The 21,488-nt window shown below is 34.4% G+C and overlaps 4 protein-coding genes across 13 annotated transcripts; 2 read left to right on the top strand and 2 right to left on the bottom strand.

Moving 5' to 3' along the window:
* The first annotated feature begins 408 nt into the window (after positions 1–408).
* On the top strand, positions 409–9,817 carry LOC127261744 (CDP-diacylglycerol--serine O-phosphatidyltransferase 1-like). 10 transcript variants are annotated; one of them, XM_051290099.1, is made up of 17 exons: positions 496–657; positions 1,672–1,866; positions 2,087–2,149; positions 2,242–2,301; positions 2,622–2,712; positions 3,227–3,281; positions 3,421–3,500; positions 3,588–3,704; positions 3,790–3,874; positions 4,390–4,481; positions 5,073–5,326; positions 5,435–5,523; positions 5,648–6,348; positions 6,428–6,447; positions 6,553–6,709; positions 6,981–7,090; positions 9,700–9,817. In XM_051290099.1, the coding sequence occupies exons 2-13, from the start codon at positions 1,703–1,705 to the stop codon at positions 5,776–5,778; spliced, it is 1,281 nt and encodes a 426-aa protein (XP_051146056.1). In that variant the 5' UTR covers positions 496–657; positions 1,672–1,702; the 3' UTR covers positions 5,779–6,348; positions 6,428–6,447; positions 6,553–6,709; positions 6,981–7,090; positions 9,700–9,817. The 10 variants fall into 10 exon arrangements, with proteins under 10 accessions (XP_051146052.1, XP_051146056.1, XP_051146055.1 ...); XM_051290095.1 differs by adding an exon at positions 409–485 and having other exon boundaries at positions 545–657; positions 5,648–6,709; XM_051290098.1 differs by having other exon boundaries at positions 5,648–6,447.
* Positions 6,329–7,972, bottom strand: LOC127261747 (palmitoyl-acyl carrier protein thioesterase, chloroplastic-like). The gene is made up of 6 exons (XM_051290107.1): positions 7,585–7,972; positions 7,373–7,506; positions 7,173–7,286; positions 6,925–7,093; positions 6,757–6,825; positions 6,329–6,679 (listed from the first exon to the last, which is right to left on the bottom strand). Exons 1-6 carry the CDS (start codon positions 7,885–7,887, stop codon positions 6,329–6,331), a joined length of 1,140 nt encoding a protein of 379 aa, XP_051146064.1. The 5' UTR covers positions 7,888–7,972.
* LOC127261746 (uncharacterized) lies at positions 8,122–11,171 on the bottom strand. Its single transcript, XM_051290106.1, has 4 exons — positions 10,892–11,171; positions 10,728–10,821; positions 9,754–9,963; positions 8,122–8,995 (listed from the first exon to the last, which is right to left on the bottom strand). Exons 1-4 carry the CDS (start codon positions 10,967–10,969, stop codon positions 8,280–8,282), a joined length of 1,098 nt encoding a protein of 365 aa, XP_051146063.1. The 5' UTR covers positions 10,970–11,171; the 3' UTR covers positions 8,122–8,279.
* A 2,038-nt stretch (positions 11,172–13,209) lies between these two features.
* On the top strand, positions 13,210–18,806 carry LOC127261649 (ATP synthase subunit beta, mitochondrial-like). The gene is made up of 9 exons (XM_051289938.1): positions 13,210–13,837; positions 14,539–14,614; positions 14,702–14,790; positions 15,563–15,680; positions 15,772–15,875; positions 15,953–16,111; positions 16,210–16,434; positions 17,075–17,386; positions 18,314–18,806. Exons 1-9 carry the CDS (start codon positions 13,373–13,375, stop codon positions 18,425–18,427), a joined length of 1,662 nt encoding a protein of 553 aa, XP_051145895.1. The 5' UTR covers positions 13,210–13,372; the 3' UTR covers positions 18,428–18,806.
* The last annotated feature ends 2,682 nt before the right edge of the window (positions 18,807–21,488 follow it).

Genomic DNA, 21,488 nt, shown 5'->3' on the forward strand with positions numbered 1-21,488 from the left:
ATTTTTCAAAAATTAATATACTTATATAACAAACACATCCGATTATAATATGAAGTTTGTTTGATTGAAGTTCGAAATTAATTTAAAATAAAATATTAATTTAAATTTTTATTTAAATAATATTTTGATTCAATATTTTATAAAAGAAATATTTTTATTAAAAATTACTCCTCTTCCGTCCATTTAGAGTTGGTGAAAAAATTAAAATAAATAAATATTTTAATAAAAAAAGTAGAATAAATAAAATAATAGTCATTTTTATATTAATAATAAAAAATCCATTCACCTAAACACAAGTATCGTATTTGTACTATATATATATGTGTGTATATATATATATATGAATTTATTTGATTGAGTATTTATTATATACATTAAATAAAGAAAATTATTTGCATTTATTGCGAATTGTGATCCGATCCCTGATGTTTGGAATATGTTAAAAACCCCACCACGTATAAATACAGTACACTCTACTTGCGAAGGTATTTTTAATTTTGCTCTAACTTTCTGTATTTGCTTTGACCGCCGTACCTCTTCTCAGGCGCCACCGCCTATTTGCCGCCGGCCGCCGCCATTCCCGCACAATCAAGCTTCCTCCACCTTTTCCGCGGCGATATACGAAGCCGCTGCGGAGGAGAATTTTGGTTCCGAGGGGTGAGTTGCCCTACAGTAAAGCCATGTATGTATGTATGTAATAATACCTTTTGTGTTTTATTCTCTCTCTTAAAATCGGTCTGGGACTCTGGGTGCTGATCCGACGGCTGAGATTCGTTTCTCGTCCAATCGTGGTGCTGGGGATCGCTTTGTCAGCCTTTGTCTGCGAGACTAAGGAGCTGAAAAGTGAATCACTCGACACGTTTGATGGCTGAATCATTTTGAGCATGATTGAATCACTGGCCACTATGTGCTTGCCGGTGTATGTATGGATGTGTGCACGTATGATTTGGAGTGGTGGACTGTTTTTGTATATAAAAAAATGATGTCTCTGTAAAGTTTTCCTTTTAGCTTTTCTGTTCCTGCTTCCTCTGTTTTATTGGGATTGCGATTTGCTGTTTAATTTATTATTAAAATTATTATTTTTTTCAAATGATAAGTTCTAAACATTACGAAATTCAATCGGAGTTTTTTCGGACTTGCAATCGAATCTGCGGTGAATCTGAAGTGCTGGTGGTGTTTTTCGTCGCTTTCCTTGTTTGCATGCAATGAATGAATGTACGAAATCGTCCTTTGGTATTGTTTGATTTATGGTTTGACAGTGACGTCGATTTCAGGATATTTGTTTGCAGAATTTAATGGCGAAAGAGCTGTTGAGTTTTAATTAGATTCGTACTATTGTTCGAACTGCTGTGCTGTACTTTAATTAATTGACTGAAAGTTGAGAGAAGTTTTTAATATCACTGATTTTGAGGAATGTTTATGAATTTTGTCTTGTGTGGGGGAGTGGACTTTTGCACTTGGTAGCTGATTATGATATTTAACTGTTTATGAAGAATGAAGTTGAGGAGAAATTTTTATTTCATGAATTTGAAATTTATTGCTTAATTATGCATTGTTTGTACCATATTTACATTATATGAATATCTTTTTAGTTTCTTCTTGTTCTTGTAGATGTTAATGGCAGCTGTGCAGAGTATTTTTAATCTCTTTAATTGACATCTTGATTTACAGCAAGAGCTCCGACTACTAGATATTTTGGTCTATGGAGGAGAATGGTCATAGAAGAGCTAGACAGAGGGACCAGGTCATTTTTCAAAACGGCCATGTAAGTACATCGACTATGGACGATGAGCTTGATCCATGGACTGCCTGGGCATACAAGCCGCGCACCATTACTTTATTATTGATTGGTGCTTGCTTTCTTGTGTAAGTATAATCTTTACCTGTATATGCATTTTCATACTCCAATGTTCATATGTTATAGTTGATCATGGAATCATGTATGCATATATATAAATTTTGATTGTTTTCGTTGCTTTAAGTTGATAGCTTCAGTTTTCTGTTTTCATATATATTATTTCTGTGATTCAGAAAATTTCCTTATAATTCGCTTGTTCTAAAATTTTCGATTTGGGATTCTTTCAAGATGGGCAAGTGGAGCTCTTGATCCAGAACGCAGTCCAGAAAGTGATGTTACCTCTGTGAAAAGGTTTTCTACAAGCGATATCATATTGCCTTTTTCAAAATGTTCATTGTTACACTTCTTATATTGATTTTAACTACTGATAATTACCTTTGTAGGGGTGTATGGGCAATGATTGCCGTATTTCTTGCTTATAGTCTGTTACAAGCTCCTTCTACGTGAGTTGTTTACATATCTTTTTCCCCTATTCAATCTACTTGAGCCTGTCATAACAATGCATTATTCTCTTCTCTACTCTTTGATATTTTTTTTGTCGTGCTGCCTAGTCTTAAAATATTAATTCTATTTCCACATCCGTACTTGTCTCCTAATAACTACAAAGGTTATTTGCTTCCTAATAACTAAAAACGCCATTTTGGTGATGTTAATCTTTCAGTATTAGTCAAATTATTGTTGAGCATGATCACAGTTTTTTGTTGACGTTATATTGAAAAGTCATGCTGCCCATAATCCATACCTGATATGCTTGCATTGGCAGACTTCTTATCCGGCCACATCCGGCAATATGGCGCCTGGTCCATGGAATGGCTGTTATTTACCTTGTTGCATTAACATTTTTGCTTTTCCAGGTTAGATTTTTTTTGCTTATTGTTTCCAGTGATTGATTGATGTAATCCAAGTATTTTATATTGTGAAGAAATTCGGAACATCAATTACACTTCTTTCCCAACCCTCCCTTTAAATCTGCATAAAGTTTGTATTTTTGAGGTGCAAGCTCCAAAGCAAATCCGTCAGGGGAACAGCTTTTCTTTAGTTCCTGTTTGTTCATCCTAGGATAAGTGTTTACTGATTATGCAGATGCATAAATAGTAGATACAAGAAATATACATTTCACTTCTATATTAACAAAAAGAATTCTTGGCTTTCTGTGTGCCATATGATTGTAGAGGATAGCCAGACAGTCGTGTATTAATAAGATGGATACAATCCATGTAGCCTGACCAACTTATTGTTGTATTTTCCTATATCTTTCTTGAGAAATATATCTTAACTGCTTCATACTTACACTTCTAGTTTCTTGTTTTATTGGTTCGCTTTTCTCCAATAAATTTCAAGCATCATGTCATTTTTTCTCATTTCCAGAAAAGGGATGATGCTCGACAGTTTATGAAACTTCTACATCCTGATCTTGGTATTGGTAAGTCTTTCTCCTACTTGTTCCTGAAACAGGCGTAGTTCTCTGTTTTGGTTGGGATAATGTATACAATTATTTTGTTTCAATTCTAAGCAGACAATATTATTAGCATATGCTTAATAATCCAATTTATGTGATGCAGAACTTCCAGAAAGATCATATGGCTCTGATTGTAGAATTTACATTGAAGAAAATCCAACAAGCAGGTTTAAGAATGTTTATGTATGTACAGTTTTCCCCATATTCATGTCTTCTGTTTCTTATTATTTGTTATACATACACATAACCTTGTGCTAAATTTATTTTTAGGATACCCTTTTTGATGAGTTTGTTCTGGCTCACATACTGGGATGGTGGGGTAAGGCAATAATGATCCGAAACCAGCCTCTTCTGTGGGTACTTTCAATTGGATTTGAGTTAATGGAGGTCTGTTTTTATCAGTTTCATGCCACTATATTAATTGTCATATATAGAGGCAGTCTGCTGAGATGATTATTCTTTGGTTTTTCAGCTCACCTTCCGCCACATGTTGCCTAATTTCAATGAATGCTGGTGGGACAGCATTATTCTCGATATATTAATCTGCAATTGGTTTGGTAGGAGCACTGAGCTTCCTCTTTACCCCTGTTATGAGTTCTGGTTTTATTTTTATTTGACAATCGTAATCTCTGGTTTAATTTGCTCATGGTGTCAAGGATGGTACATATCCCTAAACAGTTTGGCTAATTGTCTCCAGGGCATTGCTTGGTATTACTATTAGATATGTTCACCAAATTATTAGTTGTATTAAACAAAAACCTCAACCCCCAACACCACCCCACCCCCCCTGATATATATATTGTTAGCATCTGAAGGTGGGAAGCTTAAAAAATTGAGAAATTTGAAAATTGAGCAACATCTTAAGTCCATTATTGTCATTCCTATGATAAATATCCTTCAGTTCCTGTTATTTCTAATTATACAATGCCCAATGAATGGTGTTTGTGATTGTTGAGTTGCATACTTACAACTGAGAACATAATTTCGTCGAAGATGCTTATTAGAAAAATTATTCCAATATGTTTGAACATTCTTGTGGTGCTATTTAACATGTTAAAATTATGCTCTGCAGGAATTTGGGCTGGAATGCGTACTGTTCGGTATTTTGATGGCAAAACTTATGAGTGGGTTGGCATAAGCAGGCAGCCAAATATCATGGGCAAAGTATGTTGATCTGCTTCATTTACTTCAACCTAATGTTTGATATTTGCATTCTAAATGCTGCAACATGAGCTACTTTTTAAAAAGATCTTGTGAAATATCCTCTAGATCGTCAGATATCCTTCTCTATTCATGATTTGTACAATGTTGATTGTTCTGTATATTCACTCTCAAGATGCGTGGTGAAAATTTTCAAAATATATAATTAGCTCACTTTTAGTTACATCATACTAAAGTTAAGCAACCATTTTGTCTTGTGCGTACAAATTTGAAGGAAACAAGGATTAGAGATGATTCCATTTCCTATACTCAATTAATCATTTACATGTTGAAAAATTCAAGCTTCCAGTTAATTTAAACAGTGGTAATTTATTTTCAGCTCCATCTTTGCAGTTTGAGCCATAGACTGTTTCTAACTGTGTTATGCTTGGTTTAGCTTATATTTTCTTGGACTGTATGCTACATCTGTATATTTTAGCTCTAAATTTGTGACAGAACTGCTAACCTACTATTTGTTTGCTATAATGCTGAGGCCTGAGGGCTTCTTGTTATGATCTAAAACAAGACACTTATTGCATCTTTTGTGCCTGTCAGGTTAAACGAACACTGGGACAATTTACGCCTGCTAGATGGGATAAAGATGAATGGCACCCTTTTCTTGGTCCATTTCGATTTGTTCAAGTTCTCAGCCTGTGCATTATTTTACTGACAGTAGAGCTAAATACATTTTTTCTGAAGTTCTGCCTCTGGATTCCTCCTCGAAACCCCCTGATTACTTACAGGCTGGTTCTGTGGTGGCTAATTGCAATACCAACTATCCGCGAGTACAATTCTTACCTACAAGACAGGTATTCCCCCAATAGCACATTCTCCTACATTGCTTTACTATATTCATAAAAGTACTTTGGTTTTCCTAATGCTTCACACTTACTACAATACTACTTTGTCCGTAACAGAAAACCCATGAAAAAGGTGGGATCTTTTTGCTGGCTCTCGCTTGCTATCTGCATTGTGGAACTCCTTATTTGTGTCAAGTTTGGACACGGTACATTTTCCTACAGTTTTGACATCCAACTACGTTGTTTTCGTCGCCTGGACATGTCTTACTTCTATACTTCTTTTTTTTTTTTTGGTCAAAATCATCTAATATATGGTTTGTTCTCTTCCAGGATTGTTTCCTAATCCCATGCCCAAATGGCTGGTTATATTCTGGAGTGGTGTTGGGGTTGGACTTGTGACATTCTTGGGTGCATGGTCGTCATGGCAACTCCACAGGTCAATTAGAAGAAAGCAGGAATAAGTCGAAGAATTATATTTATTTTTCCATTGTCATTAGAAATATTAAGCTTTTGTTCATTTTCTTGGTAATTATCACTTGTTGTAAATAGTAAACACTCTTTGTTTTGCAGTTTAGATAACCTCTGTCTTACATGGGAAACGATTATGTGCTTTTTTAGATCCTAAAATGCAGTAAAGATCAGTTTATATAGCTAGAATAACCATTTTTGCTTATACAGATGGAGACTATGTATTTATCATTCTTTTTTGTGCTTTATAGTGTATGTAATGACATAGCTATGATATATATTCAGTGAGGATATTTTACAATAATCGTACGCTTGCATCGAACACTGCACTAATATCTTTTCTGCAAGTCCTGTAATATATTGTATGTATAATTATATATATATATGCACACACATTGCTCATACACCCTTCACATTTATTTGTGTACATATACAGTCTGCTTTTCCCACTTCTTCAGTTGTTTTTGCAGCCTAATAAATCTGTTCCTTAGCGCCGACTCAGGACCTTGAAGCATGGAAAAGTTAGTTGCTGACTTCGCCATTTTACGGGGGAACTGAAAATGGTTGGTAAATGTGCTTTCTCTTCCATGTTGTCTTTCCCCTCACCATTTCTTCATTTTTTGTTTCCCCTTTTAACTGAAGAAGGTGAATGTAGCTGCGAGGTAACTGATTTACTAATCCCAGAAGCCCATTTCCCTCGAGAATTCCTGTATGCGATAATGAGCTGTGTCCGTTCACATTAGTGCTGTTACATTGCTGAATTCCAGGTTTTATCAGGCCACTTTCTTGAGGCTCGCTTAGCGACTGCACCACGTCCGAGCTCCCGCATTCTCTCCGGTACTCTAGTATTATTTCCGACAGCTGATGACTCTCCAAGAACTCGTCAGGAATGGTCTGAAAACGGTTCATTCGGAAACTGTCAAGGTTCATTCATTTACCCATTTCTTAGTGCAATAGTAGAAAGTTTTTACCTCGAACATCCATCTAACGTACTTCACGTTGTTCACATGATTGTTCATGTCTAAGTCGCTTCTTTTCGGCTGCATTAATGACAGTATCTTCAGGTCCATCTTAGTTATTTTAACATTTAGAATGCTAATAGACGTGGTTTTGTTTTTGTTTTTGTTTTTGTTTCTTACCTTTAAGTTTGAACGTTCGTATTGAGCATTTTCTCCAACTTTGTCTATTTTCTCAGGGCTGTCTTCTTCTATTGCCTGTTTTGCAATGAACCATGGCGATATCTCGGCCCTCACTTCATCCGGCATTTTGGAAAGACGCCGTGTCTGCCTGTTCATCATCACCCAGGTACTGTTCGCGAACCCGAATCCTTTTTAGTTGATTTACATACGAATCCGTAGTAACATAAGAATAAGAAAATGTGATTAACCTTGTCCCCCGGGCGAATACGACGCCTGTAGCTTTACTCCTGAGTAGCCAGTCTCTCCTCATCCCATTCTTCCCCGACGCCCCTACCCATGTGTCGATTTCCATCACCTCTCCCCTGTTTTTTCATTACAAACACTGTCAGTGTAGTAGAGGTAGTTTAATGTCCTGGAATCGGATACTTAGTATAGTCGAGTTGTGTACCAGATTGGGTAGTGATCCACTTGAACTTGCATCCTCGAAACGACCCAAATGAGGTTGTTTCTCATCATCCCATGTGTGGCGCCGAATCCATCACCAAGTAGCCCCGACATCCAGACATGATTCAGCGCCGTTTCCTGTCATAAACAAGATCGAAACATGTTTCGATCATCGCTATCTCATTGATAGTTTTAGAAACCAGTAGCTTTTATTACCTGAAGCAAGTTGAGAATGCTTTCTATCGTCGCGGTTTTATCAGGCCCGACCTCGTAGGATCTTACGACCACCGTCTGCCTGTAAAGTGCTTCCTCTTCCGTTATAATCCCCTGTCGATAGGGATCGACGAACTGCTTCTTCGTCGGTATATTCTGTCGAATCTGCAGGCTCTCAGCTTGCTCTTGGCTCAGTAGTTTTGTCCCATTGATGACATTAACACACTTAACAAAGCTCTGTTTCTTTGGCTTTTGATCTGTTCTGTAAGTGATACAGAAACTTACACTGTGGGACAAACATGCCATTCTAATTTTCTGATGGAAATTAGAAAAATTCTAATCATCTATATATATACATATATATTTATATGTGTATATATATAGGGACACACAGCTGGCGGAAAGGACTAAAATTCCCATACATTTGATAGCAACAAAAAATAGGAACTTAGTTCTACATTTGGACATTACAAAGGAAGTTTTGTGTCTGGCCATGAATGAATTCTTGGAAGTATATTTAGTCTTTGTTGGAATCACTACTTAGTATCTAACGATGCGATCATTCAGGACAGAAACATCAGTCTTTGTCTGAACCATATTCATGTCGGAATATTACATCGGTACCTACGGACAATAGCTACACAAAAACAAGAATATACTCCCCCCCCCCCCCCAGACACCGGCAACGCGGTCTAATTTCAGACATCAAGATTCTCCAATTTTCGGAGAACATTTCCGTCGTCGCCTTCCGAGCCTATGGCACGTGATAATCGTGTCAATGAGCTCTTCAATGTATCGCAAGCCCGGGTGAAATCCTTCGTCGAACCTTTAAGATTTTGCAGCTCTGTTTGGGTTGCCTCGACGGAGAGGGAAATCTTTTCCACGGCCCAAATGATTGCCGGGATTTCTTGTGGTGGATAAAGACACGCTCCGAGGTTGTCGACCTCGGCGCTGATTCCCTGGCAGAGCTTCAAGAGTTTCTCCAGGGAATCGACTGAAACAGAGCTCTGTTTGGCGTTTTCGCGTCGAAGCATTGCAGTGATGCATCGAATCAACTCTTTCATAACTGCCAGCAATTCGGAGACGGCTGTTGTAGCTATCTCGGCGATTTTCATCTCTTCGGGCGACAAATTCGACCCCAAATCTCCGTCGCACGAACCAGCATCGTTGTTTGATTTATCTTCTGTTTTAGTAGTAGAGGTTTCCCCGGAGGATTTGGTCGGTGGTTCGTACGAAGCTGGCTTCAGTTCCTTCAATTCCCGGAGGACATCCTTAACGGATATTGAAACTTCTGTCATTGCTCGTCCCACAGCTGTAACATTAGTTGTCGGTGTCTTTTTCACTGCGTTACAAGCTTCGCAGGCTACACCTACAAGTTGTGGGATCGAATCTTTCCGGGATTTACTCTCTGATCCTGAAAATTTGTTCAGAAGAACATTACAATAGTTTAAAAGACTTCATGTCGTATCAACTAGTAGCTCGATGGAGAAATGGTTCGAAATCGAACACCATTGAATTATGATATAATCGAACATGTTTCTGCAGGCCACACGATGAACTTAAACCAAGTAAAAATGGCTGTGATATAGTAGAAAAATTTTAAGTTCGGTTTTAGAATAGATTTGATTGAATCCGGAGTTGCTTTACGACATAAACTCCCTATTTACAGCAGATTCAATGCACCGATTAACAGGTGCCGTACTAAACAGGATAAAATGCCACAATCAACAAATCCTATAGTCGAATTATGTACACTTATCAACGACTTAGGCGACCAGTTTAGCAGGCGATTATATAGAAAGATTCGTGTATATTCACAGCACATGAACATTTCTAGTTTCTTCGACAATTAGTGTGTTAATTGAAAGAAAAAACTCACCTTTAGCAAGATCAAATTCTAACTTTTCCTCTAGTTTTCGAGCATCAAAATTCTAATGTAAGTGGCCCGTCAAAATTGGGCTAAAAACCTGCTTCTTTAGGCTCCATCTTCATTCTTAGCCAGAAGAACATTTTGCCGAGACAAAAATGTAAAGGGCAGGTCATAATTCTTACAAGGCAAGTGAAAATGATATCGGGATTTTAGTCTTAACAATCAACACTTCTTTACCATGTCTTTAGGCAAGTCGTACATATACACACAAGAGAAAGAGAGAGAATGGAAGAGGGAGGTACCGTATGCGGAGACTACTTCCTTTAATAGCATGAGAGTGGTATCAACAACTTGCTTGGAATTTTTACGAATGCAAGAAAAGAGGGTCGGTCCTGCACCCACCGTGCTTCCATGGGACACCAAAAGGAAGCTTTGCAATGCATTGATGTGTGCAGACATGGCTTCTTTGAGAATAGTGACTCCAGGGGTATCCGCCGTGCAAAGAAATCCGACTACATTCAGAGACATAGAGAAACACTGATAACTCATCCACTGAATAATAATACAGTGCCGATACATACTTATGTAGTTTGATTTAGAAACGGCACAAATCTGCCTTGTGTTCTTGAAAACTTTGTACGAAAGAGGATTATGTGCAAAGTATCGAAAACATGAGGGAGAGCCTAATGCAAATTCTTTTAGGGGATTCTGTGCAATATTTTCGAAAAACACAATAATGTAGTCTCATTATGCAGTCGAAAATCCTTCTGGTAACACTGGTTTTCTTACCTTTTACTGTAATACATATTGAAAAGCGTTAAGACTTCTTGTTCTATGATAACTTCAACTTCACCTACCATTGCTAATGGTTTAAACTTTAAACAACTCAACAACATCAAGAAGGTAGATCATTCGCGAAAATGGTGTACAACATTAGTAATCTACAAAGAACGAATAATTCGTCGGCAAGATTCATGACAATCAAATGCTAAATGAAGTGAAGCAATTCATCTCTGCAGGGAAACCCTAAATCGCCATAAGAATCATCATAGAGCTCACAATTCCTCCATATTAACTACTTCTCAAGAATTAGGGTTTCAGATAAACTATAAACTAAATTCATCATCATCCTCATCATCATCAATAATCTTCAAAGATCAGTTCTCAAAATTTCCTCAAGAACAGTTCAGCTGTTAATTTCATAAGGCGAAGAGGAAAGCGGCAAAGAAATCATAAGCAGATGCCATGGAAGAAATGGAGAAGAAGAGAGAGAGACCTGTGGTGGCGTGTCTGTACAGTGCATCAGACAGCTCAATCACCTCCTTCCAGTCAGATTTTTTAAGCGACGCAAATGGCATATGATCGAACACCTGAAGAACACAGTCCTCTATCAAACCGCAACAGAATCCCCACCCAAATTTGAGGAGACGAAATTCAAACCTGAAAAAAATCGCGTACGGCGTTCGCGAGCTCGTTGAATGCTCCGCTCAGTTCCTCTCTGTCTTCAGCCTTCCCCATGTCGCCTCTCCACGAAATTGCCAATCTCAGACTCAGCTAGGGTTCCTGCAACTTCAATGAATCAAAAATGGAGAATTAGAAATTCTGGACCGGTAGGGTTTTTGGGCTTTCTGCTACTAGAAGGATCGGAATTCGAGCAGGCGGGATTTTATGGATTTTCAGATCGCTCTAATGCTCAAAATTTTGGAAATACTGAAGATTAATAGTCTCCTGACAATTTTATATTTCCTTGTATCACAATTAGAATTTTGGTTATAAAATATAAATTTGTCCTCTTTATTTTGTGTATAAAAAAAATAATAATAAATAAAGTAAAAATAAAAATAAATTATATGTATAAAAATAAAAAAATACAATAATTGTTGGATATTAAAGTAGATCGTTAATTTATGGACGAAGGAGTATAGTCAGTGGCGGATCCAACCGTACTTTCAAATAGATTAATAAATTATTATTATAATATATAAAGGATAAATTATAATTATTTTTTAGGCATTTTTATACATTAAAAATATTTAATTATATTATTATTTGTAACATTTTAGAGTAATATAAAAATAAAGAAAAATTAGAACTTGAATAGAAAAAAAAATTAATATATTATATAATTAATTAAGATTTTTTTTTTATTAAAATCACAATTCTTCAAATAATTTTAAAAAATAAATTTATAAATATAATTTGCTATTTGAATATATGAATTACAAGTAAATTAAATAATTAATATACATAAAATTTCAAGTGGGGTACATAGATCCGCCAGTGAGTATGTAAAAATAAATATATATTGAATGATACTATTTCTGTTTGTCCAATAACATTTTTTTAAAAAAAAAAATTATATATTTTAATTATATTTTAAATTTTATAATTTATAATTTTTTAATATATAATTATTTTTATTATATAATAATTATATTTATTAATATATTTTTTAATTACTTATTAATTATATTTTTTTTATTTAAGTTTTTATATATATTGTAACGTACATATATATATTTTTTAATAACGTAGAAACGTGTGCCAAATTTATATACAATATTTATAATAAATAATTTTATTCGCTTGTAATTTTATTACTATTTTAATAAATAATACTCTATCTGTTCCGTAACAAACTATTTATTTTTTCATTTTAATCAATGGTATAACAAAGTATCAATTTCTTTTCTTAATAATTGTACTATCTACATAACATTAGAATACCCTTACAATTTACAATATATTACACAAATGTCATTACCTTTATATCACACCATATTAATAAATTATTTTAGTTATTTCTATTTTATTCATATTATATCCCAATATAATACTAATATTTTTAAAACTACGGTGCAAAAAATAAATGGATACCTAATTATGAGACGGAAAGAGTAATAAATTTTTTTTCTATTTACTTTACTATTTTTATATCAATCATTTAATAAATTTTTTATAATATTTTAATTTTAACTTTTATTTACTTCATTTTAATATTAAAATATTACTCCCCCGTCTCAAAATTATAGTTTAGATTGTGTTTGACACGATATTTAAAGAATATTGATATTATATTGTTAGTGGGTAAAAAGTACGGATAAAAGATTTTTTTGCCCTTTGTGAGTGTATTAGTGTAAAAAACAGTGATAATTATGTAAAAATAATGAAAGAGTAAAAGTAGTTTAACAGTGATATGATTATTTATCGAAATGAAAATAGACGAACAAAAATAGTAAACACCACTATTGTATTGAGACAGATGGAGTATTACATTTTAATATGTGTTCACCTTAATATAATTTTATCTATTGGTGCGTTTGTTTTGTGAATTGTTAGAATTTTTTTTTTTAATATGAAATATAGAGAATATTTTTTTTTAAAAAATATAAAATATAGAAAATTGTCTATAAATATAAAAATAATAAATATATAAAACTGTATTAATATATTTTTAAAAAATTTAAAAGTAAATCATAGAAAGAAGAAAGCTATAATTTTTTAAAATGAATACATTTTTAAGTCCTAGTTCTATGAATTTTAAAACATTAAAGCCCAATAAAACCTAAACAAATAAACTGAGCTTATTTTTGAACTATAGTCCAAATCGATCGATTAGGACATCATATTAAAGCCCAAAAGCCACGAAAAAAAAAAAAAAAAAACAAGAAAACAAACCCCCGACAGTGCAGCGTAGCGTTTGCCGATTCTTTCTTCACTGTGGAATGGGAGAGAGTAAAATGTGAAAATCAATTTAGGGTCCGCCATTACTGCCCTGCTTTTTCTCATCTCTCTCTCTCCCTCTCTTTAACTTCACATTTACCTCATTGGTCGCACCAAACCCTACACTTCACCACTCACCCAATTTCATCTCTCCTCTTTTCTCCCAATCGAATTTTTCCGATCACAAATTCCTCCGCCATGGCTTCCCGGAGGCTCCTAGCCTCGTTTCTCCGATCCTCCGCCGCCCGGCGTCCCAGATCCCCATTCACCTCCGCCCCCAGGCCCGGCGCTCGGCCTTCCCCCGCCGGACACTTCCTCCACCGATTTGCTTCCCAATACGCTACCTCTGCGGCGGCGGCGGCGACTCCTCCGCCGTCGAAGGCGGCTCCCAGCGGCGGCCCTGGGGGGAAAATTACTGATGAATTTACCGGCAAGGGTGCGATCGGGAAGGTGTGCCAGGTGATTGGTGCCGTCGTCGATGTGAGATTCGATGAGGGTTTGCCTCCGATTTTGACTGCCTTGGAGGTTCTGGACAATCAGATCAGGCTTGTTTTGGAGGTGGCTCAGCACTTGGGGGAGAGTGTGGTGAGGTGCATCGCCATGGATGGGACTGAAGGTTTGGTTCGTGGTCAGCGCGTGCTCAACACTGGTTCGCCTATTACGGTTAGCCTGAGCCATTGTTTAATTGATCGTTTTGAATTGGAAATTCGTTGCTGATTTTCAGTTCTATCTGAGATTTGATTAAATTCCGTGATAGTGATCCTGAAATTCGTACATTGGATCTGAATTTTGAGGTGGATTAGGTGTTTCTCGAATGTTTTGATTTGGTAACAAAGACTTTGTTTTTTTCACTTTGTCTAGCAAGTGATAATTTTTAGTCATTTTCTAACTTCTGATTTGGATTTTGTTTGGTCTTTTTTTGAAATTGACTTTTAATTTGGATTTCTAGTCATTTTCTAAATTTTTATTTTGATACGATGATTTGAGATAGAAAATAGTGCATATAGTGTTGAATTTGTGTTTGACAGTCTAATTCCATCGAAATGTAGGAGTCATTTTGCATTCCATGTTACAATTTTATTTTATTTTTTTGGTTGAGTGATGGAGTATTTATGTTGTGATTGTTTTGGGCATTTTCGAAATTCTTGCCCATGTGATCATTTGTATGTTATTGTGATGTAATTGTTCGTTGCTTTGTTGTTCGATATTGTATTCCATGGAATTTATACTTTGCATTGACAATATACTTTCGTTTTTTTTTTTTTAAATGTCTTTTTTTACTTTGTTCTTGTCGTGCATTACGGTATTTAAGTTATTCATGGTGTTTGCGCTTTCAGAAATTTCATATACTATTATAATCGTAGGTGCCTGTTGGTAGAGCCACTCTAGGTCGCATCATTAATGTCATAGGCGAACCCATTGATGAGAAAGGCGACATCAGTAAGTTTCTACGGCCTTTTCTGTTGTAGAATCCTTTTTGTGAATAGAGAAGTGTGCGGCTTTATTAACGAATGGATATTGATGCAGAGACTGAGCACTTTTTACCCATTCACCGCGAAGCTCCAGCCTTTGTTGAGCAAGCTACAGAGCAACAAATTCTTGTTACCGGTATCAAGGTGATTTCTCATCACTAGTTTTGTTCGATAAATCCAGTACAGATTCTTGCTATTTTTCTGCACTGAAAATTTTCGAAGATGCTATTGGCTCTGTTTATGTGTTTATTTGAAGGATTTTAACTATTCACAACTTTTTTCCCTAAAAAATATCAAATCTAATTGTTATTTTTCATTTTCTAAATAATACTCCCTCCGTCCAGGTCGAAAGTATACATTTGGATTTTTCCAATAGATTAAGAAATAATAGATTTTGTTGGTTGGTGGAAGTATGTAAATGGTTTTGACATTTTTGCCCTTTGTACTATATGTATACGTGTAATAGTATATTTATAATATATGTAAATATTTAAGGTATTTTAGTATTAGTGTGATTACTTTTACTCTAATAGAAAATAAATATTTTTTAGTGTGACAAACAAAAATGGTAAAAATGTACTTTTAGTTGGGACGGAGAGAGTACTAAAAATCAATTTTACATTCAAAGCATAACATATCACCTATTTTATTACATCAAACAACTATTGTTTTTACTAATTCAAAACCAAAATTCAAAATCTAAACCCCTAAACAGACACATTTTTGGAATTTTTGGCACTTTTTTTTTTTTTTTTTTTTTTCTAAATCACATCAAATATTTTTTTGTTCTCACAAATCATTGTATTAAATACCCAACTTTTTATTATTTCCAAATTTTTCTATAACTTCCAGAACTCCTGTCTATATAAAACCATTGTTATTGTTTTTTGCTCAATTGTTCTTTGCTCAAGTGCAGGTTGTCGATCTTCTTGCGCCATACCAAAGAGGAGGAAAAATTGGTCTGTTTGGTGGTGCTGGTGTCGGAAAGACTGTGCTTATCATGGAACTGATTAACAACGTTGCAAAAGCTCATGGTTAGTAAATTTTGGGCTGCTGTGAGAAACTTTAACACAATTAATGGTTATTGTAATTCAATCTTACCATCGTTTATTTTCCTTAAATCAGGTGGTTTCTCTGTCTTTGCTGGTGTCGGAGAGCGTACTCGGGAGGGCAATGACTTGTACAGAGAAATGATCGAAAGTGGTGTCATCAAGCTAGGCGATAAGCAGGTCAGCGACACTTTACGTTTAGTGATTATTTTTCTTCTAATTGCTGTTGCTTCATAATTAATTTCCCCTGTTATCAGGCCGAGAGCAAATGCGCGCTTGTCTATGGTCAAATGAATGAGCCCCCGGGTGCTCGTGCCCGTGTTGGACTTACTGGACTGACCGTTGCTGAACATTTCCGTGATGCAGAAGGGCAGGACGTGCTTCTGTTCATTGACAACATTTTCCGCTTTACTCAAGTATAGTTTCACTTTAATTTCATTGTTGAGGGTCGCCTATTTCTTTTTTAAGTGTTTAATTTGTTCTAATTGTGTTTATTTATTTCGAACTTTGGCAGGCAAACTCAGAAGTGTCGGCCTTGCTTGGGCGTATCCCTTCTGCCGTCGGTTACCAGCCAACTTTGGCCACTGATCTTGGAGGTCTTCAAGAGCGTATTACCACGACGAGGAAAGGTTCCATTACGTCTGTCCAAGCTATTTATGTGCCAGCCGACGACTTGACGGATCCTGCCCCTGCCACAACCTTTGCTCACTTGGACGCCACAACCGTGTTATCGAGACAGGTAATGCTAATTTTCGCTAAATATTTGATATATATATTAGACAAAATTGCTTATAACTCACATATAGTTTAAAATGTCTAAATAATAATCCTTCGGGTGTGTTTGTTTGTAGGTTTGGATTTTTGAATAGTAAAAAATTAATTTGAATAGTTGAGTGATGTGATATAAATAGATGTTAGATGTGATGTTTTGTATGTGAAATAGATTTGTAATATAATATAAAAAAAGAAAAATAATTGTTTGATTTGATATTTTTAGAGGAAAAAATAATCTGAATAGTAAAAATTAGAATAATTTGTAGTAAAATCCACAAAAGAACTCAACCTTCATGATTTAGAAACTTCACATACTCGCTTGTGTTTTAGAAACAATATTGCATATAATTTCTTAGAAATTGCGTGAACTCCCTGGTGTTTTAGAGAATATTGCACAAAAGTCCATTGTGTTTAATGTTTTCAAAAATATTCTGCACAATATTTTCTAAAATACGAGAGAAAGTCATTATGCAGCTTTTAAATTACGAGTGAAAATGGTATGACTTTCTAAAACTATAGATGAGTTATAAGCAATTTTGCCTAAATATTACTGCTAGACCTAGTTATGCCTTTTATTTTATTGTTGGCATTGTTGATCGTTACAGATTTCCGAGCTTGGTATCTATCCTGCTGTTGATCCTCTTGACTCGACATCTCGTATGCTTTCTCCTCACATATTGGGAGAGGAGCACTACAATACGGCCCGTGGTGTGCAGAAGGTTCTTCAGAATTACAAGAATCTTCAAGATATTATTGCCATTCTCGGAATGGATGAGCTCAGTGAAGATGACAAACTAACTGTCGCTCGTGCTCGAAAGATTCAACGATTTTTGAGCCAGCCGTTCCATGTCGCAGAAGTTTTCACGGGTGCCCCGGGCAAGTATGTTGAGCTGAAGGAGAGCATTAACAGCTTCCAGGTAACAATTATTCCTAGTCGAGATCTGTCGTAATATATCGCATCTGTTTTACATAGATAGCAACGAGCACTTATTCAAACTCGATTAAGAATAAGTAAACTATAAACAAGAAACATAAGAGGATCACACAGCATTTCTGTAGCAATTACATATGCAAGGCTAGTACAAATCATTTACGGCACACTGATTCGGTAGTTACACGATAGTCTGACTTAGATTCGAAACCCTTTCTAATGGAAGATAGATTTTGATCGTGATGCTTTCAATTGAAAATATATATAGAGATAAATTGCTTTGTAGAGTGTGTTTGTTTAGTGTTTATAGTTTTAGGTATTTTTATTGTGTGGTATGTGAAATGGTGATATTATAGGAAATGATTTTTTGTACTTCCTTTGTCCCACGTAAAATGTCAACATATTATATTTTTGACCGTTCCACCTAATTTGTCATTTTTTTTTTTTTGAAAATATAATTATACACACATTTTTAATTCTATAATTTATATATTTTTTTAATCTTAATTGAATTATTTAGTTATTTTAATCTATAATTATTTTTACTAATCAATTTTTTTAATCACTTACTAATTATACTTTACCTAAATTTTTGTATGGATATATTATCGGGACGGAGGGAGGGGAGTATGATTTTGTTGACTGTGTGTTTTGTTGACATTTCTCGTTATATGCATATGTTGTATATTATATCATATATATTGTGGTTTTTGTATAATAATTTTTGGGGAAGTCGTATACATTAAAAATACTAAGTGAACAAACTTATTATATCTGTGATGAATTGTGTCTTAATATTCGAGATTCAACGCTTTTCTAGTTTCGTCTGAATCAACAATGCTTACGGATTAAGTAAATGATGATTCAAAAATGCATCTTAGCCTTATATTATCGACTGTTCATTGTGCAACAGGGTGTCCTCGATGGAAAGTATGATGATCTTCCAGAACAATCTTTTTACATGGTGGGAGGAATCGAAGAGGTCATCGCCAAGGCTGAGAAGATAGCAAAGGAATCTGCCGCTTAGATACCATTTATGTGAGGACAGGTTTTCGAAAAGCTTTCTTCTTCTTCTTCGTCGTTTCACTTTACTGATAATTACGAAAATAATTTAGCTCAAGGCAATGACTTAGCGAGCACCTCGAGTTCATTTTTACCGGTCGAAATCTCTTGCTGTTTTTGTGTAATTTAACTGCGGGAAGTGATGTAATCATAGACATGGTGCCTCGAATCCCCACCCCGCCGTGCCCCGCCATTGCTACCCCCCCCTCCCCCCTTAACATTGTGTGGCCCGAATAATGGGTGGTTCCGACGGCGGCGGACTTGTATAATTTTGCTGCTGCTGCTTGCTTGCATACGTTTCTGACTATTGGAAGCATTTTCCTTGATTAGAACACGGTTTTGCATTTTTTTTTTTTTCTTTTTCATTATTTTTAACGCATCAATTTTTAAGTACGAAGACTTTGATTTCATCTTGGATGGCTGGTTTGTTGTTTAAGCACTTCTTTTTTTAAGACGAAAGGTGCTACTCAACTCTTGGAGCGCGGTTCTGAATAAATTTTTTATCGAATTTAATAATTTACAAATTAAGTTCGACAAGATATACGTCTGTTGGCTGAGTAGTTTGTTGATAGGCATTGGCATTGCAATGGGTCGGGTCTGTTGGCTGAGTAGTTTGTTGATAGGCATTGGCATTGCAATGGGTCGGGTTTAGTTGGATTCAAAACCCGACTCAAATATACGATTTTAGGCCAGATAACGGTATCAAATTCAATTATATCCGGAGCTGACTATATCTGTACCAACTCGAGTTATATCCCAATAATAGATATGATATACTTGAAATATTTTTGTATAATTTTTAGAAATTTAACTCAAAGCTGTATTTGAATGTAGGTTCGGACCTAACACTAACATATATTAAAATTAATATATTTTATGTAAAGATATTATAATAAATAAATAAATACAATTTTAAAAGTAATTTTAATATAATTGTATTGGTAGAAATTATTACTATTATTTTTATATTGTTGATATATAATTAATATAGTGATCGAATTCAATTTGGGTCCAGATTCAAGTAGGATTTATCCTTGGACCCTGAATTCCATTGAATAAGCAAAACTGATTCATTTAAAATTGTTTTCACAAGTATTCAGGGGTTTGATTATATATTAATTTTGACATCAATTAATGACAATAATTTTAATTTTAATTATTACTTGTTCTCACAAGTTCTATAAATACTTATATTTATCGAACTACTCAACACTATACAACTAATGAATGATTTCAGTAAGAATTATGCATAGTACTTCCTTCGTCCCAAAATTATAGTCTGAGTAGGGTTTGACACGGAATTTAAAGAATATTGATATTATATTAGCAGCGGGTAAAAAGTACTGATAAAAATTTTTTTTGCTGTATTAGTATAAAAAATAATGACAATTGTTAAATAATAATGAAAAAGTAAAAGTAGTTTTTACAGTGATATGATTATCTACGAAAATGAGACTATTGTTTTAAGACGGACAAAAATGGTAAACAAGATTATTGTATTGAGACGGAGGAGAAGTATATATCATTAGTTAAAATAATATAGAATTCTTTTGTGATTTTTATAATTTGTTAAAAAATTCCTATGATTCTAAAATTTATTTACCTAATTGTGATTTTTTTTTTCAAAATTTCACAAACATTAAATTTTATCAAAAATGGACTGTTATGCCCCTCTTTGTTATATTGTTTCTCTTTCTCTCTACATTTTACCTCCAATTTTTCGCTCGATGGAAGAATGAATACTCAGGAGAAAAATACCAGAAAGCCCTCAACGTTTTCGTCGGAAATCTCAGCTCTTCTTTTTGGACATAGCCGAAATTGAGGAAGATCTACGCCATAGACTCGATTCCATGGCCATGGCCATGGCCCTGCATCGAAAAGCTACGGTGAAATCCACTAGAAGATTCGGATGGATTTACGACATTTCTTGGGAAAAATTTCGAAATTACCAAATTTTGTTTGATTGATTATTCCCTCTCAAATTACCTCTAACCAAATCCGCCTTCTTATAACTTGATTAGGGATACAGAAATTTACTGACTTATCGTATCGTATCGTGTCAAAAATACTAAAAATTTCAATATATCGAAAATTTCGGTACGGTATCGGTATGAATATTCGGAAAGTTCGGTATTTCGATATGATACCGTACAGATATTATTTTTATTAAATAATTTTAATATGAATAATACTCCCTTCGTCCGATATCTATCCATATACCTTTTGTACAAAGTTTTAGAAATATTGGAATGTAGTAGGAATAAAGGGAAAATGACTAAAATACTTTTTTGTTGGTATTGTATGATATAAAATAATGATATTTGTGTAATATATTGTAATTGAAAGGTTATTTGTAATGTTAACGGAGGGAGCAATTATTAATTTTTTAAAATCATAACAAAAAAATATGTAGACGGTTGAAAATTCATTGATTTTTTAATAATATTTTTGTGGTGGAGAATTTTGATATTTATTATTATTATTTTTAATTATTTTGAAATTTAAAATTATATTTTCGGTATAATCGGTATCATACCGAAATCAAAATTTTCGTTATAAGCGGTATATACGGGTATCGTACTGAAATTAAAATTTTCGGTATAAATAGTATATACCGGTACCATATCGAAAATTTCGATATATTAAAACCGTAACTTTTGATATGTATTTTCGCCATACTGTCATGGATTCGAAGCCCCGACGCCCCTAAGTTTTGCATGTCACACACGGTTAGCCTAATATGATTGTTAACCTAATTTTCTCATTATTAAAAATATATATTAATTTTCTTATTATGTTTTAAAATCTTCAAAACTATAAACATCATATCTAAACATAGTGCCAAATTCCCACAATTAACACCACTAGATATTCATATTTAGAACAATTAGTTTATGATTTCTTTGGTATAAACTATTTAGTTATTTTAATCTTAATTAAATTATTTAGTTATTTTAATCTTAATTAAATTATTTAGTTATTTTAATCTTAATCTATAATTAATTTTATTATATAATAATTATTTT

The sequence above is a fragment of the Andrographis paniculata genome, unplaced genomic scaffold (assembly GCF_009805555.1).
Source record: "Andrographis paniculata isolate CXL003 unplaced genomic scaffold, ASM980555v1 Contig64END, whole genome shotgun sequence".
Taxonomy (NCBI): Eukaryota; Viridiplantae; Streptophyta; class Magnoliopsida; order Lamiales; family Acanthaceae; genus Andrographis; species Andrographis paniculata.